The sequence below is a fragment of the Motacilla alba genome, chromosome 2 (genome assembly GCF_015832195.1).
Source record: "Motacilla alba alba isolate MOTALB_02 chromosome 2, Motacilla_alba_V1.0_pri, whole genome shotgun sequence".
Classification (NCBI taxonomy): Eukaryota; Metazoa; Chordata; class Aves; order Passeriformes; family Motacillidae; genus Motacilla; species Motacilla alba.
This window is the reverse complement of record NC_052017.1, coordinates 53,111,468-53,130,857: the sequence shown is the minus strand read 5'-3', so window position 1 is coordinate 53,130,857 and position 19,390 is coordinate 53,111,468. Positions and strand designations below refer to the sequence as shown.

At 36.1% G+C, this 19,390-nt stretch overlaps 1 protein-coding gene across 20 annotated transcripts in view; it reads left to right on the top strand.

Annotated features, from left to right (window-relative positions):
* SUGCT (succinyl-CoA:glutarate-CoA transferase) overlaps positions 1-19,390 on the top strand; it is a 319,512-nt gene that overhangs the window by 110,401 nt on the left and 189,721 nt on the right. For 15 of the 20 annotated variants that reach the window (XR_005255716.1, XM_038127213.1, XM_038127210.1 and 12 more), the window contains 2 exons: positions 11,414-11,485; positions 15,935-16,032. Coding sequence is in view for 14 of the 20 variants with exons in the window: in XM_038127213.1 (XP_037983141.1) it covers positions 11,414-11,485; positions 15,935-16,032 (170 nt within the window). In the remaining 6 variants the exon portion in view is untranslated. The remainder of the gene's footprint in view (positions 1-11,413; positions 11,486-15,934; positions 16,033-19,390) is intronic. The other 5 variants (XR_005255720.1, XR_005255717.1, XR_005255721.1 and 2 more) reach the window with 1 other exon arrangement.

The following is a 19,390-nucleotide window of genomic DNA, read 5'->3' as shown; positions in this document are numbered from 1 at the left end:
GTGCACAACCATATGCCTCACTCATTTTAGTTGATTTTGCATTCTTTATGACAGCTTAAGGTTGCTTTGTTTGCTTACTCAGTGTATTTTAACTTGTGCAGATTTTGAAAAGAAAAAGACAGATCAAGTAGCTGGAGAAATACATTCTTTGCGTCCAAAATCTTATGCTTCAGTACAACTTGATGTGAAAATTGGTATGCCTCCCTGCATAATTTTCTCTAGCAGCCATCCTTCCCACTTATAAGCCAGCCATCCTTCCCACTTATAAGCACAGCTTTGTCAATGTCTAATAAGATGGCCAAGCTTTGTAACTATGAAAGGAAATGTATATTGGAAGAAAATTAAATATACCAGAATCCCACTATTACTGAAACTGTGTCTGTACTAATTAGTATGACCACTTAAATGTATTTTGTTACTCTATGTATTAATTTTTGATACTGTTAGAAGGAGGGTCTAAAACATCCGTATGCTTTCATCAGCCCGCTGTGGGGAGAAAGAGTGAGTGCCCTTATTAATCCGTGCACCTCTTCACCTTATTTGCTCCTTCTTCCCCCTCCCCAGGTGAGGCAATCAGATATCAGCTTCATATAATCTAGGGACAAGAACCCTTTTTCTGTGAAAGGTCATTTCGTAGCCAACTCCAGGCAATAGTGGGAGGGCAGCACTTCAGGCTGTCATCAGGGGTGCAAGAGCAGGCCAAGCTTCTGCCAGCAGCCCATTTTAGTCCTTCCCAGTACAATGGCAGGTCTGTGTGCTGGGCTTGCTGCTGCCCATTTGATGCCAAGCCCAGTGTCACCAGAAGGCCATCTGGATCATTAGGAGACCAGCCCTTTGACTTTGCTGATGCAACAGAGGGAGGAGAAAGCATGATGAAGGTCAGGTGCCAGGCTGCTCCTCCAGACTTGCTGGCACCATCCCTTTGCCGTAGCCAGACTGGGGCCCTCGGCAGCTGGGAACATTTCTGTGGCAAGATTCATTGACTCTTTAAGAGATGTTCTCTCTTACAGGAGATTTTTGCTGTTTGCACGTAGACTGGAACGTGACTGTGCTGTGGTGTTTGGATTGCACTAGCTGGATAGTGTTAAACTTATTTGGCTACATGTGACTAATTAGTTAAATTAATTTAACTTTATGCTGTGTATATTTGCTTTGGGTTGCTTTCTCTAAACTATCTTTTATGAAAATGTGTGAAACAATCGTGGTTTTTTGCTAGAGCCTCCAGCAGAAGCAGTGTGTGTTCACGCTCACTCGTCAGTTGATTGAGGTGCAGTGAGGCTGTTACAGTGTTCTATCCTGGTATAAAGAAGGCTCTTCAAAAACCTAAATGGAATAAGAATTTGTGAGTTTCCTGACAGCCAGTCAACAGAGAAGAGCTAGGAATCAAATTAGGACTGATGCTGATAAAACATCAATGAGGACATAACAAGTAACAGGGGTGCAAAATTGGCTGTATAAAATGTAACACTTTCATAACTTAAAATAAACAGTTTATGGCAATTATCTATGGTTAAAAATGCAGTAATTTTGTGCTTTTCCTGATGTAACAGTGTTTGGCAGAGGTACATATAGTCCTTAACCTTTGAATTCACCACTCTGTTTTACAAATGGGCTTTTCTTTAGGAAAGTGAAAAGTAAGGTTTAGATTGACAGTAAATTTGCTGGTCATGCCAAGAAATTGAAACTCTGTGGTAATGGGTGGTCTTCAGAGTCAGAATCCTGCCCTAAGTAAGCTCAGACTCCTATGAATCTCTGATTATTAAATCAGGATTGTCCTTTGGGTGTTCATACTGTCATGTATGAGAAACAGGTTGCCCCTCAGTCATCCAGAACAACAACAACAAAAAATATTATGGCAGCATAAGGCAAGATGAAACTTCAAAATAAATGTAACAATTCATAAGAATGAAGAGTTTGTTAAAGAAAAACATGAGTACTTGTGAGTGAAAACTTTGTGTTTTTTTCCTTTCAAATCTGAAAGGGAAAATATGGGATCAATTTTGAAAATTGGAATTTTTGACTTCTCCTTTCGTCTCCTGTTGTCTTTTCACACCAGTTTTACTGGCATACCTATGTCCATCAGATTTTGGGGCTACAGGGGTTGCAAGGAGATTTTGTATAAAGGTGGATGTAGATTTTAGGGTGTGATAATAGAAGCACACTTATACTGTGTTGATTCTCCAGAACATGTTCTTTTGTAAAGGATAATTATGTTTGTTATGCAAAAGTCCTTTTCAAGCTGTAGACATGAAGATCTGTGATAAAAACTAGTATGGTAGCTTCCAATACACAGATTTCTGCAGCTTTTTGTTGGTAGATAATTCGACCAATTAGGTAATAGAATGAAAATTGGTTAAATATTAGCCAGGAAAATAGTAAGTTGAAAAAAGGCATAATATTTTGGTTTCTAATTGTAGTGATTTTCAAAATTTAAGAATTTAAATAATGCTAAATTTTAGGAAGATAGAATTTTAATTCCAGTAATGTGATATTAAATGTCAATATTTTTCAGACTAAAAGACATGGTTACAAAAATGCTGGAGAAAACAGAAGTCTAAATTTTGTAGTTTTAAGGAAACCTAATAGAACTTTACAAGAAAATTAAGAAGAAGTAGGGTTCTGACCTTTTTTTAGACATAATTAAGTATCCACTCATCAAATGTTATTTTTAAATAGATCTCACGCCCACTATTATGGCCTGGCAATGAATTTTTTGCATACATTCAGAACTTTAAATAATGTGCATCCTAGATGTCTGGTCAGTTCAATATTTAAATCCTTGATTAGAGATAAATTAGTGTTTTAAACTAAAACAGACTGCATGCAATAAACCTTTATGAGTCTGACTTGAAACCACAAAGCAAGGATACTGAAGAGTTAAGATTGAAATATTTGACATCCGTCCTTAGTTCACTGTACTTTGTTTACTGAGGAGTAGATAGGATCACATAATATTTGACAGATATATTTATTGAGAAAGATGAGTAAAATAGGGCAAAAGCACATTAGTAGAATGATAGGAGTTTTGCTCTCGGCAGCAAAATGGCAATTTAAAAACAGGACTGCTGTTTATTTTAAGTTATGGAAGTGCCAAATTGTGAAACCTGGCTAATTTTGCACCCCTGTAATTGTGTCACCATTAGTGTTTTTTTCTGATTTTCACCAGCATCATTGCTCATTTGATTCCTTGCTCTTCTCTGTTGACTGGTTGTTGAGAAACAAATTATTTCACTCAGTTTTTTGAAGAGCCTTCTTCATAGCAGGACTCTAAATTATTGAGACCTTTAAGTTCATAGCACTGCCTGCCCAGTCTGAGTTCTAGTCTACCTGCACTGGGTCATCTGCAGCTTGAAATCCCAGACTGACTGCAGGACTCAGTATGGTCCCTGATTCAGTATGAATCAAATAGGTGGTCAGTATTATAACTCACCTTTGGAAACTGTACCACTACAACACTTAATTTCAAAGAGTAGAGAGGGAAAAGGAACAGAAATAGTGACACAAATCCTGCTCCGATGAGTTCTATTAAAAACAGAAATAAGATCTCATGTAGAATTAAATTCAAAATAGCATTTTTAAAACCTCATATTTGAGCACTCAGATCTTCCAGACAGCTATAGCTTATGATTATTGGAAGATGTAAGAAAATATTTGTCATTTCTGCATCACTAATGCCTGGAGGCCTGTATCAGGATCAAACTGTGGTCATGTATGTTGTTTTTCAAAAGAAATGTTTTCATTGCATTCTTTTACTTTGAAAGTGAAACAAAAATACAGTGCTTACAATCCCAAAATTGGAAGAAATTGTGTAAACTGTTGTGTGAGAAAGAAAAAAGAATAAGAAAACATAGCTTGGATTCAGGTTTTTGAGACATTATAAACGTTGAGAAAAAGATTGTTTAAAAATGGGCTCTGCAGTGCCCTTTAAAATCAGTAAGCGTCTATTTTAATTCCCATATAAGTAGTAACTGGCTGCTGTCTGTATATATACTTAAATGTTGCTTGCTGTATAAGACCTTGTTTGCTTAATTTCAACCTAACTGAATTTTTATGGCTGTGCTATAAACCTCTTGAAAATAGTGGCTTAAATGGAAATGCTGACACAACATTAATTACACTGGCTCCAGTGTGATACTGTGATTAAAGTTTATTTATTTTGTGTGTGAGTCTGTGTGTGTGTAATTTCATTGTTGAAAAACTAATGGAAAACTAATGTGGCAATGGAGAATGTGATTCTGTGCCTGATATTTTTCAACAGCAAGAAACAGTTTAAATGCCAGTTTACAGTACCCGATAATTTATTTTTAATTGAGGTATAGTTTAGGTATTTAAATTTTTAGAAGTTTGGGAAAGTGACAAGTTTCCCACTTTAAAGCTGTTCGTTGTTCTTCCAGGTCTTTTTGGGTGGTGAGGCTAAATGTATATTGCATTAGAAAATTAAGTAAATGGTTTCATTTCCTTGGTAGCATATGTTCTTTGAGATATTCTGGAGAAAAGTATGAGGGTATGAAATCCACCGTTAACATTCTATTACTATTGAATATGAAGTAACAACTGTAAGAGTCTATTTGATAAATAGTTTGCCCAACTGGTACTTTTAGATTACCGACCTGTGTGTTGCATCTGGTCAATTGGGAAATGAACAGTGCAAATATCATATGGCCAGATGAAGAGTAAGTGAGGGAGAGAGAGATCCTGTCTCCAACCTGTTTCTTACGACAGTGAGCTGGGATTGGAGAAGCCTTGGATTCGGTCTGTTTCCAGCAGTTTATAATTCTCATATTAGGCAAGAACAGGATAAAATCATGACATGGTCTGGAAAGCAGTTCTAAGCTCTTCTGTTTCCAGAAGGAGTGTTGAGAGTAATACACAATATTGCCAAACACAGATATGTTTGATGCTGTGATTTTGTGTAAACTTTGCCGTCCCTTTCAGGAAGGTGCAAACAGAGCACTTTTAGTGGTTAATCAGCTTTCCTTGTGGATCGGTTAGGCAACATCACTTTTTTTCTGGATTCACGCTTATATGGAACTTGAAGGCTGATCAGGAAAACTGTCTAATGAGTGTTAGGTTCTGCAGAAGTGAATCGTATACCTGGCTGGTAGTCTGTGGTGTGCCTTCCTTGACATCAGTGCCAGTGTTCTGCCTCATCTCAGGGACCAAAGTAATCATTCCCACTCTTGCCACAAACACCTTTCCTAGGAGCTCATGGCATCCAGTCAAACATTTTTTTTTTTTTGGCAAGAGAATTTTTTCAGATATTGTTAATGCTAATCCGTCTGGTAGACTGACAGCTGCAAAGTTGCAAGGTAGCATGTCCTGCTACATGGTAGGGAAGTGAGACACAAGTAGTGTAGGTTGAAAAGATCAGAGAGGAAAAGTGAAATCTTTGTGCAGAATGCCCTTCTTCAGTTTGCTCAGTGAGAACATTCAGCATTCATTAATCCAGTCCATGAAATTTACATTTTTTTATTTTTACTGTTTGCTTTCACTGGAAGAGAGTGCAAAGTAGGCAAATAGTTTCAAAGTGTGTGGTCTTTATGGTTTATATGTATTGCTCAGAATTACCACTGACCAAACTTCTTGGTCTTGTTCCCATTTGTTACAGTAATTAAATATTAAGTTGTTATGAAAGGATTGTGCCGTTCCCTTGAAAGAAAAAAGAATGTGACTCCTCCATGGTTCTATGGTACAGCTGATGTTTTATTCAAACTAATGTGTAAAGATAGGGAAATTATGTGCAAGGTTTATTCCATCTGTAAGGAATGTAATGATTCTGGATCTGAAGCAAAACTGAGAATCTCCTACACTGTAGTTCATTAGGTTGGTTTGGAGAGAGAAAAATCAACATGTACCATAGAGACATTTGGTTGGAAGGACAAGGGAGCCTATACAGATCAGTCAAATCCTGACTACATCACCTTCTTAATTGAAGCCTTTAATGTGCATTAAGACTAGATAATGCTTGCCCTTAAGTGACCTTTACATTGAATTGAACATTGCACTGGAAAACTTCAAAGTCTAATTGACAACAAATTATGTAATAAAACTTTGTGGTTCCAAGCCTGCAAGAGACCAGCTCTTCTGTTCGACCACACCATGAATACCGGGAAGTACTTCAACCTTGTAAAGAAAGACCTGTATATGGTCACCTAGTGTCTCAATGATTCTGAAAATGAGAAAATGTAGGGGACAGGAAGGAGTGACACTTGAAAAGCAATCTCTTAAAAAAATGTTAATGATATGTTTCTAAGCTTTGTTTGAAAATACTGACTTGGCTTTTCCTGGTGTTATGTTTAGGACTTCACAAGAAAGTGTCTTTGTTCTGCATTGATCCCAGCTGGTCCCAAAGTTTCATTCAGCCTCCACATGAAGCTGCTTGCTACTATGTCAGCCTTGGGAGGGAGCTCAGAGGAGTGCTCTACTGTAATGCCGTCAGAGAGAGCTGCCTGTTGTGCTGTCAAACACTTAACTTACAGAAATACTGTATCTAGCTTTTATACAAGATACCATCATTCCAAAATCTTAAGCAAGGTGTTTGATGATGCCAGTTGAAGCAATCAGCCTCTTGCTGTGTAAGACCCACAACAGTTGGAATGCATGCAAAAATTTAAGTCCCTTTAAGTCCTATTCCAGAAGTCGCCAATACATACTGACTATCCCATAACCTTCATCTGTTCCCCTCATGATTCATAGTTGGATGCTTTTAGGGATGCTACTATTCAAGTTTATGATTCAAAAGATACTTCAATGATACTTATGATTGAAAGATACTTCAAATCCAAGGGTATCTAACATCAGGTATTCCCAAAGGAAAGGGATTTTAGGTATCTCTACAGATCCTAATTGTTATTCACACTGGAATATGAGATAAGAAAACTCATAAATATGAGTAATACGTAATTTTTACCATATTTGATGTAGTACAAATGTTCTGCCAAGGGGAGGGCTGAAAACTTTCAAATATTTCAACCAGCCATTATCAGTCAACAGGCCAGTATGGTAAATGGTAATGAATAGAAGCACTTTTTCAGATCATTAACATCTCCTTTTAACCTCTCCTAAATATGGAATAATTCTACAATTTGAAAAACCCAATACTTTGTTCTGTTGGTCTCTCCAAGTATTGTTTGGCCTTCAAAATCTGTGGAATGTGCAAAATGGAGAAGAGTGGTGATACATGATCTACCAAGATATATTCTGCTGCCATTCAGGAGGGACTGTGACTGGCTGGAGAGTCAGGCCATCAAGAACCTAATGGGATTCAACAAAGGGAAATATGAAGTCTTGGACATGATAGGAAATAATCCCATGCATCAGTACAGACTGAGACTGACCTGCTGGAAAGCAGCTTTGCACAAAAAGACCTGGACATCTTGGTGAACAAAAAATGGAACATGAGCCAGCAATGTGTCCCTGTGACAAAGAGATCACTCTTATCTGTATTAGTAGGAAAATTGTCAACATGTCAGAAGAGGTGATGCTTCTGTCTGCTCAGCACCACTGAGGATGAATAACCACTCAATCCAGTTATGGGTCCACAACAGGGTCTAATTCTGGGGTTTTTGGGGCAAAGACATGCTCATACTGAATCAGGTCCAAGGGTCCAGTGAAGGGCCAAGAAAATAATTAAGGGCTTGAAGCATCTTTCATATGAGGAGAGATCTGGGACTGTGTAGCCTAAAGGGTCAGAGAGGAGGCTCAAGGAGATCCTATGAATGTGTATAAATACCTGATGAAGGGGACCATTGCCATACACAACTGCAAATATTCTAGTTGTTTTTATTACCATGTTTTGGACTCAAAAACTGACTTGGACTTCTGATAATTTTATTGGAATTGTCTTATTTTTTGACTGGTCCCTTATACTGTAAAGCAGGGAATAAATACAAAGATTAATGGTCTTTCATTAATGCCTTCAAAGCTGGCAAATTTTGAAAGACTATTGACTTAGAGCAGTGGAAAGAAAGGCTCTTTTGGCCTCATTATCTCAGCAAGTCTTTGCCTGCTCTGGTAATAACTTAGGTTAAGTTTGACCTGCATCTTTATTGTATGTAACATATTGTATGTTACATAAACGTATCTTTATGTAACATATTCAGATTTGGAGAATACTTGTAAACCACATAAAACATTCCTGAATGTGGATAGAGTTTATATGCCACATGTTTAGGGAAATGAAAGTATTTTAATACACAAAGTATCTCAGGCATGTACTGTGTTCTAGGATCAAAGTTGGAAAAGTGCTGAGTCTTAATAAGGTCCTGGAATATCCATTTGACAGTGTGAGAGGGTGATGCATACACACTGGACCTTGAGATCTGCCTTTGAACATGCATGTGTTGATGTCATGTGCTAGATATCATTCAATGGAAATTTACAGCTTATTTTCTTGGAAACCCTCAAGTTTTTGCACCACACTGAAAAAGCTAGACCTTTGAATGCTCACAATCTTTCTCTGCCTTTTCCATGAATAAGATTTCAAATAATTTTTTGCTTAGTATTTGTTTCTTGTCTTCACCAAATGATATGCTATTGCTCAAGATACCTCATGGGAGTAGCAGGTTAACTCATGATTGTACTCTGAAGAATCTTATCAGAAGGCCTCATTCTTCAGAAGAAAAGGGAGGGGGAAAAGGACTTTTGCCTTGTGTGTGTAGTGCCTTTTATTGCACTAATGTGAAATGATTCGATGTGATGGACAGCAGTTTATCAAAACAAAATCTCATTAAAATCTGTCTGCACTTTGCCCTTACTCTCCTTTGTATAATAAGATTGTGAAGCTTTCTGTGACCAGATGGTAACCTGTGGTAACCTGTAGTGTGTGTACATTCATGGGTGATGAATAAAACCATTGTCACCCTTAAATGTTGGCATCAATATTGTGCTAGTAACATTTGGAAGTTTCTGCTTTATCAGCAGCAATGACTGGCAAATAATCAGCTGTTTTGTAATGGGAAGCTTAAAATAGCAGCTGAAGACATTTGAGTTAAGCTTCATGGAAAAAGACACTGCTGCATTTATTGTGATACCATTTTTGTTGTGTAAGGATGACATGATTATTATTTTAGCTTTTTAGACATACAGTGCAATTAAGAATAATCAGTTTTCCCACACATTCCACAAAGCAACTGAAGCACACATGCTAATAACCAGGCCCTTAAATTTAGATCGACTTCCGCTGCTGCATGGGCAGCCAGTGGGTACAGATGCATGCTACAACGTGGTATGCAGCTATTGTGTGATTGCAGCCTTCTTACAGAGACGTGTGTCTCAACAGAAGTTGCTGGTAAATAATAAACTGTCTAAGATTTGCCCACACTACCAATATAAATACTTTTTGGAGTGCTGAGGAGGATGATCTGTACGTATGACATATACTTAGTAAGCTGTAGCAGGCATCCAGACTGGAAGTTTAAAAGAATGTACAAAAGAATTCTGATTTGTGTTTACAGGAAGTAGTAGATGGTTGCACCAATAAAAATTATTCTGTGTTATATATGCACACTGATACATACAGTGTTTGACCCATAGTTTGTGTAACTTGTGTGAGGCTGGTTTTGGAACTCTGAACATCAGCAAAGAAAAATAATGATTTGGGCAGGGTGTTCAGAAAACCGATTTTGCCTGTAACTAAAGGTGGTAAGTTTATTCAGTTTTAATTCTTAATTATTCCCACTAAAGGCCATGTACTGGGAGGGAGAGTCTTACATATTTTTTTACCAGGGTGTGCCATTTTTTTTTTTAGACTGAGGTCTTTATGAACTGATTTAGATAAGAAATGTTTATGTGTTCGCATACAAATCTTTTCTCGTATTCTTTTCTCCAATCTTTTTTCTTTACTTACTGCTCTTCTCAGCATGAGTATGTAGTACCTTTATATGATGTATTTTATTAAACTTTTAGTATATTGAGGCCAAGTCAGTAGTGCTTTCTTGCATGCTTGGGACTAATTGTTTGCTGAATTTTATCTTTGCTTGCTATCTTAGACTGAACTACTTAATTAAATGTGAGAAAAATAAATTGTTAAACCTTATGACTGGACAATACTGTTGACCATGAAATGAAACATAGAAAGAGCAAACAGGTGATATTTTAACTCTGATGCACAGTTACCTGCATTGCAGGTAACTTGATTGTCCACATCAGATAACATGATTGTCCACATGCAATTTTAAAACTTTGACTAGACCAGATGGTAAAAGATTCTTAGTGAACGTATTTGTATCTATATGAAAGACTGCAAGTTGAGATAGCATATTGCTCTCTGTGAAGAAGAATAAGCCACAGTGGCATGAGAAGAATTTTAAAGTGTTTCCATTCCAGGACTCACATTTGTGTGTTATTTTACCAAAATTTATTGTGAAAATTCACACCATTAAATGAGGACATAATAGCTCATTAAAAAAAGACAAAAAAAAAAAAAGAAGATTTCTAGGAATGGAAGGTGAGTTTTTCTTTCTGCAAGAAAGGATTGCAAGTTCTTGCCACCATTAGTGCACTGGCCTCGTACATTGAAGTCAAATTAGTGGTGAAAGAATTTTTCCTAAATGTTTTCAAAAATTGGGCTGGTACTATGTATGACTGAAACTGCAATTATACACCTTTGTACAAAAGAGAAGTGTGGAGAAAAGAGGAATTGCATTATCCAGTTTTAGAAGATACCCCACAATGGAAAAAATTGAGGATGTTGCCAATTACAGATTTTCTTTTTTCCAGTGGAAATCTAAGTGAGATGGTTTAGACTGAAATGAAAGCCGTTGTGTCCTACCAGTTCAATGTTGTGTTCATCATGAAATGCGCCACTAAGGCTACTGTAATGAAGTCAGAAGTAAAAATTACATCTTTAAAGTTGGACAAGAAGTCCCATTTCCTCCATGAGATCTATCTTAAGACTACTGACTAAGGAGATAGCCTTATCTCCAGCTGAAGAGCTGTAAAGACACAGTCTATCCCTTTCATTCACGTGGGAGTTGCTAATTTTTAGTTACTATTTGGCAATTATTTTTTTGGTGTGTTTGGTCAGGATCTGTAACATTTCAGTGCAGACGTCTGCTCTGAGTCAGGCTAAGAGTGAAGCTGAATAAATACCTCCTGGCAAGTAAACATTATCATGGTAATCCTCAGTTCTGTAAATGTGGGACGCATTAAGTTTAAGGGTAGCTCATGACACATATTTAGCAAATAAACTATTAAACAAGATAACTTCTCAGCTCTGGGGAAAAAATTCAAAAAGGGCCTCATTCATCTTTGTGAATGGATGACTTTGAGCCACTTTTATAGAACAAGAGAACGGGTCTGAATGGAAATGTTTAAGGAAGTCATTTGAACATTATTTACTAAGTTTCACTTCAAAGGTGTGCTAATATTTTACAGTTTAGTTACAGCTTATCACCTCTCTTTGTTCTTCCAGGCATTTAAGACCAAGGATGGCTACATCGTGGTGGGAGCTGGAAATGATCATCAGTTTGTCACTGTGTGCAAGGTGTGTTAGGCAAGAGTACAGAAATGTGTAATAGTTTCCATTCTCACTAGGAAAATTAAGACGCTGATTCTTCCTAATTATTTTTTTGTCTGTATGGAAATAAGTGGTGAGTATAAATTCTAACCCTGCATCTGTTCTGGCTCTGAGTTCAGAACACACCAGTTCTAAAACTTTTAGGTACTGCGCTCCTTTTGATGTCTGTGCACATCCGATTGAATCTACATCTACTTAAATCATTACCTAAGCTCATCGTCCTTTAGAGCACCTAGCATGTGCTGATCTGTGCTCACTGAGAAAATTGTGGACTTAGAAAAGAAATGTTACAGGACTCTGGGCTGATTTTGGAGTGGTGCAGAGGCATGATGTTGAAGAACAATCTTTAAAAAAAATGTTCTAAATGAAATGTATCAACATTCCTAATAAAAGACCCCAGTAACATGTAAGATGGGACAAGAGAATTTTTGCATGTAGCATTAGACAACATTTCAAAAAATTACAGCTCTAGCTATTTTGGCCATTGTGTTTTTTCTCTAGGAACTTGGATATTAACATAAATTAATGACACCCAGGAAACTGAGCATTATTTTCCTCCATTTGTTCATGTCAGATATTTCATATTTCTGTGGAAGTTCACCACTAATAACTGGAATATGTAGTAAGAGAACAGTGCTGTCTTGATTCTCTTTTAGAACAATTTGGGGTATGTATCCACACCTCTCTATGGAGGGGTTCTGCTTTCACTTTGAATTGGCTCTTAACCTCTTCAAAATTTGCTCAGTGGGTTTTCTCCATAAAGGTGTCTGACCATGACAGTCATCATTATCTTAATATGAAGGAAGACTAATTGCTGAATAAGTGTCTACCTGGCACAACTCACTTTTATCAAAGACTCATTATCTCACAAAGGAAATATTTCCAGAGTGTCCCAGAATATAGCTGTGAATGTCTTCTTGGTGCTTTATCATCTAAAATGAAGAATAATGTAGCAAATGCTTATCATCCTGCAATCCTTGAGTAAGACAGAGCGGAAGATCCATCTCAGTAGGTTCTGACATCCTGATGTGAGCAAGCAGGCACTAAATCTTTAGACCATGCACTTTACCTGACTTTAGGGTGCAGCTGAGAGAATTACGGTGTGCCTTGTTGCTACATATTCTGTCTGTAATCATAAAAGGGTGAATGGGACCCCGGAAGATGAAGCAAGATTTTAATGGTTTGTGTTACCCCAGAATGTATAGGATAAATATTAAGTGAGATTAATATTAGCCCTGGTCTGCAGGCTGGTTTTTTCTTTTTTATCCTGATTAATGTGTTCTGGTGTTCCTACAATTGAATATAAGGTGTACAGAGCATGGAAATATGATGATTGCTTATATTTCAAAGGGATTAAAAAAGCAGAAAAAGTAGTTCAAATTTTGAGTAATTGTTAGATTTTTCTATACACCAGTTATCATATTTGTTTTTATAAAGAATGCTTTTTACCCTTATCAGGATATTATAGGTATGGATTTGGGCTGTTACATTGCCCAAAAATAAAATGATGAAGAAGTCAGTGGAATGCTGGAATGAATACCCATTCAAGATATGCTCTGGGCTAAGTCAAAGGTGATTTGGAACTTAAAACAGTGTGAAGAGGTAAAGTCAATAAGGGAAAAGATGTTTATTACAGGAAGGCCTGCAACACCCTAGTGAACTTCAGTGAATACAGAGAGAACTATTTCAAACATGGAATTGCTATTAGAGAATCTTTCTGAGCCGAGTTTGTGCTGAAAATACAGGCTGTATGGAAGCTGTTGTCCTGAAGGCGCATACTCTAGAGATGTAACAGCTGGCTCAAGCTGTAAACAATTGCAAACATTCTGCTTCAATTGTATCTTTTCAGGCAAGCAGAAACAAAAATCTGGAATAATTCACTCTGATATTTTCAAAATCAGTGACAACTAATGTAGCTTGCTTGAGGACTCAGATAATTGAAGAAAAACTTTGTAACACTGCCGGCTGAAATGCATTTCATTGTGGTCAAGTGTTACAACAGCACATCCTGACCTGTGGCTGATTTGGTTTGATTAGGAATACTGAGTGAGGCTCTTCCGAAGACTGAAGTTTTGTGTACAACAAGGGATATTTCAAACAGATTTGCTAGTGTTGCAGGACACAAAACACAGAGAGTGTAAGCTCTGAGTGTGCACGTAGAGCTTGAACAAGGCCTCAAATAGACAGCACTATTTTCATTCTAAACGTTCGCACTGAAATAAAGAAAATAACATTGGCAACACGATGCAGAAAGATGAATGGTACATTAATGAATAACTTCTCAAGTGTGCATTTGTTAGTCACAAAAAAAAAAATAGAAGAACATATATAGACATGCAGCTTTACACCAGATGGACATTAAGTTAAAGCTGAAATCAGTAACATTAATTAAAACAGCAGAGTGAGCAACTCCATATGATCATTTTTCATATGACACATCAAATGGAACCATAGCTTTCTGATTAATTTCTTGTTTTTTTAAGCTCACATAAGTATTCACCATCATTTAATTTGAACAACCTTACAAGTTTTTTTTTCCTAAAGCAGTGATTTGTAACTTCAAACCAGCAGTATTAAGGAAATAATTTTAAGGGATGCCAACAGTATTGATAAACTTCCAAACAGAAAAATTTAGCAATTTTGTAATGCTAATTTATGATATGTTGTGATTTCCATAAACTGGATTTTATAAATGCAGAAGGAAAAGAAAATATGCTGTGAATTAAGTATTGATGGAGATGCCAGATTGATGTTTTATGTTACCTTGCAGATAAAAATCTGCAGAAAAGTTTTGCAACACCACCATTGTTCTACCATAACTTACAGATACCTTGCTTCCATGTTTAGTTTTGTTACTCTAGGTGAAAATTATCTCAAAGATGACTATCTGTTTTTAATATCTCTAAATATCTGTTGAAATATCTGTTTTGCTAGAGGTTTTATGTCATCAACAGCTATTCACTTGTAAAGGAACCTGTTTCCTTATTCACTTGAGCAAAGTCAGAAGTCATTAAATGATTGTGGCCTTGGTCTAAAGCAGTGTCAGAAGAATTAGTAGAATGTTATGTTTGAAGCAGATATCAGAGAGATTGACACCAACTTGACACCCACTTACATGTGTGTAACACAATATACACAAGCATATGGATTCAGGGAGCAAATGAACATGTTAATAAAACAAATCCATTGATGATTGCTAAATATATAGAAAACACCTTCAACTCAGAAATGTCCTAATCAAAAGAGGACTGGAGTTTGGATGAATATTAAGTAAGTGTTGTATGTACTGGCCCTGTTCTTGAAGTCTTCCTAAGCATTAGACAACAGGCAGAAATAGAATGATGGGTTATAGGAACTTCAGATTTGAGTCTGTTTTTTAAAGCCATCTTGGAAATGGCCCTATAAAAATGTAGCATGTTTAGAATGATTATTAGACTCATCATAAGAAAAACTGAGCTTTAGTGTGTGTTAGTGAGTAAAAATACATGAAGAATATGTGACAGTCTCTTTCTTTATAAGATTCTTTGCTGCCTTTCTCTGTAGCTGATGTAATTGGTGTATTTTTAGAAAACACATTTAATTGTGTTTATTTATATTCTACAGAAAGTCATTGTGGCAAAAATAGGTAAATTATATTGCTTTTCCACACAGCTGCTTTTTCTAATGAATGCCTGTACAAAATTCTAAGACTCTTTCTGCATATTTAATTCTCCTTATAGTATAATACACATGGTCTTCACACGTTGTTTAAAATTCTAATGTGGCAGGTGGAAGTTACACATCGAGGATGTATTTCTCCTTTTTGCAGAGGCTATACCACTACTTTTCTTTATTAATTCTTTTGGAAAAAAAAATAAAAAAGACCAATGGTGTTTCAATAGAAAAAGACCTTTTAAAAAAATCTTTTGTTTTTCTTTTTTCCTTTTTGACAGAGATTACTGAAGTGGAAAGAAATAATCTTAGACATATCTTTTCTCCATCTAGTGTATGAAGTAAAGATGTATTTCTTATTCTGTGAAATATAAGTTAGTGCAGGATAATCCCACACATCTATCCATCCCCATGTTAATAACTTACTTTTTTAGTGTTCTATGGTAAGAATTTCTCCTGGCAACTCCCAAAAGCTGTTAGCTAAGATTTGGATCTTCAGTCTGATTTCTCTCTTTTTCCTTTACTTATTATGTTACATCAAACAGGAGGCTTTTTACAAAAAGAAGTAATAATTAATTTTTTATATTTTTGTATTAAATTATTGATAAATAGTAATTATTGGAAACCAATTATTTTTAAAAAATCAGTAATTATTTTGTTATATATGTGTATATATATATATATATATATATATATACACGTATATACATACATATACATATCTCCTGTCAAGCACATTTCTTACTTACCTTTATTTTTACTTAGATCCTGAATTTGCCTGAAGTTAGTAAAGATTCCAGATACAAAACTAATACTCTCAGAGTCCAGAACAGAAAAGAACTTATTGACATATTATCAACCCGGTAAGTTAATTAAAAGGGAAGAATCTACATTTAATCTTTTAATGCATGTAGTAATGCATAACAAACCCTCATCATATGAAAATTTTGTTTTACTCTTTTGAGATACTCTAGTTTTTATAATAGGTATTGCAAAAGCTTACCGATGTTAAATAGTCTGCCTTTTGCACACAGACTATAGTGTGAACTAAAGAAGCCAGATGACAGATTAAGGTTTTCAGAAACCATTTTAACTTCTCTTTAACATTAACTTGGATTTTAGTGAAACCAGTGCTTTCTGCTTTCCTGGATGAATGTAGCACCTGGAAAAAATGCTTGGAGCATAATTTGCTTTTCCTGTGGGATTTCAAAGTTTTCAATGAGTGTTTCTGTATCCAGGGGAGTTCCACTTGCTTTTCTCCCTTACTACTGATTCTGTACTGTAGTACTCTGTGCCACAAATTCTTCCTGGGCCATTCCTTTTGAAATCAAAAGAATATGTGTTTAGTTTTCTGTTTGGGAATCATCCTATTAAATAGTTAATTATTTTTTTAAGAGAGAACTCAAAAATCTTTTATTTGAGAGATTAAAATAGCTTAGTTATCTTCCTCATTCTGTTTGGGAAGGCCTTATATCTGTGGAGTGCTCTTCTGTTTAATGGAGAGGATGATAAATTTATGTAATGAAAGAAAATCTAATCTGTGTAAACCTTCCCAAAGGTGGCTTTGGCAGCACCTCATACTTCTGGGGATGAGCACAGGAGGTGGTTAATTATTCAAGAAAAGTCATACTATCATGTTGACGCTTGGCCAGTATTAGTCTTTGTCAACAAATGTATAACAGTTATCACTGAGGCAATTTTACTGGGGGAGTTTAGAAGCATTAAGTCAGATGTCTTCCCTTTTCATTCCATCCAAGAAAAAGAGTTTCAGTAGCACATCCACACCCCCCAATCTCAATCCCACATTTTTTTTGGATATTGAGAACCAGAATCATGAGTCATTAAAGAGTGTAGAGAGTTATTTTATCTCTTCTGGTTGCACTTGTACTTTTGTCTCTGTCTTACCTCTCTATTTTCAGATGTTCTGCCCCTGGTGAAAAAACAAAGTACCAAGTGAATGCATTTTTGAATAATTATGGTGCAACAGTCCTTGATTAACTTTTGTAACTCTTCTTTTACCTTATAACAAATGGATTGTGATAGTGCAAATGAGGCCACTCTTGCTAGAAGTTTTGCTCCTGAAAGGCCATAATTTATCTTTTGACCTAGTTTTGAGCTTTTACATTATTGATGCATAGTTTTAGTTTCAAAGTTGCTTCATGTTGACTTATTACTTGGACTTCATTTAGTATAGAATTTATCTGATATGCTCTGGTACCTTGTGAGAAGGCTATTTTGCCATCCATAGATCAGTTATTTGATAGCTCATTGCCTCTGGTTAATTTTGGATGTTTTCTTTTTTCTTCTTATGGGCAATGTCTGAACAAGGAGATAGAGTTCAAGGAACAGTTGTTCTTTGAATTGCCAGAATTACAATTTGTTTTTATATCTGTAGCTATTAGTTAATCAAATTACATTATTGCTCTTCTAATTACTGCTTTGTGTCTTTTCTTTTCCTCAGAGTTTGTGTTCTGTTTTATTATTATAATTTAGTCTGAATTTCTGCATATTACATGCAAGTATGTAAATGTATACACACTTTTGGAGTAGACATTTCTAAAGTATTCTGCAATGTCATATTATTGTGAGTTCATCTGGCAATCAGTAAAAAACCACAGATATAACAAACACCTTCGGTATTCTAATGGAAGTTGAATGTGTTTCCACACACATTCCATGGTAACTTTGCTTTAATTCACTCATGCACAGTTTTTTTGTAAAATTGTACGTGGTTTATTTTTGAAGTTACTTAGAGAATAAAATGAATAGTTTCTCAGTGCTGAAAAATGTCAACCCTTGAGAAATGAAGGGAAATGACAAAATAGTAATGATAGAATTTCACTGAAAAATACCTTAATTTACTCACTGATTGCTTGATAGTATTACAGCTTCCAGCACATGGAAAATATAACCCTAAGGTGCATTACTTGGACAGAAACACCTGCAGACCCTTCTATTCACTCACTTGTGTGTGCACTGCTGTTCACTTTAAAATGAATTTGTGGAGATATAAGCTGGAGCAGCTTAGAAGACATATTCTTAGACATTGATTTTCTCAGTCTAGCAAATGAACTACAGTTGTGTGAAGTACAGTAGTTTTGTTAAGATGAGCCACTCCTTTTCTCCTGCTGCCATTTTCAGTTTATTCACCCTTTCTCTTCCACCAAGTCATTGGTATTTAAAGCAGATGCTTGGTACTCTGCAGTTGCTTACATATAGCACTGCTGTTGCACAGTCGATATAAGCATATATTTTTTTCAAGCCTTTGATGTTGTTCTAATCCTAATAAACCAAGGCTCCACCAGAGCCTAGAGCAGGTTTCCATTGACCTATCTATCCTTCCATTGACCTATCTACCTGTCTTTCCTTGCCCTTCTCATTTTTGAACTGTTTTTGGAGCTGTGTTTCACCTTGTCTTTTAAATGTTTTCTTAATTTTCAAAATTAACTACCTGCAATTAATTTCTAACTTCTGAGCATTCAGTAAGTGCAAAAAGAAGAGTTCTTTACTTAAGAAAAAGTAAGAAAAAGTAACCCTTAAGAAAAAGGGTTCACCAGGCTTTGTATAGGAATAGAAGTTGTTTAGACCTGCTCACAGGGTCAATAACTCCCTGAAGTCTCAAGCATTTAATTCGCTTCATGTGTGGAGCTGAAATTTTTGAAAGCATCTGAACTCTGAATACCAAAGAGACACTTGGTGGCTTTTATTTGCTAAAAACCAAGCAACTGAGACTCTTTGGTCACAATTTTTAGATGTGTGCACAAAGGAAACATTGGGACAATTGGTCAATGTTAAGGAATGCTGTTTTTTTTAAAGAAAAAGGCTCTATCTTGGGAATTCTTGGCTCATGTGACCTCTAATTTAGATCAATAATTCTACTCACCACCTGTGGTAACCATGCCAGATTTCAAGGCAGCCAGGTAACCATGAGGATCATGCAGCACTTAGAAGAAATTGACCTTTAAACAGAAGACTTTTCAGAAGGGTGTGAAATAATATATTCATCAAAGTCAGATATACTGAACTGAGTGAGACTACAAGATGGGGATGAATATGACTTCAGACATATATGTAACTTAAAACAACTGCTCTGAAAGGTTTGAATTGCTCCATTCATTTCAGAAAGAATTTCCTCATCCTCTTTCTTCTCTGACAGAAATGAAGAGTGAAGCATGCCTGTCCTTAACTCTTCAATCCAGCTTGTTCTCTGTACATCTCAAT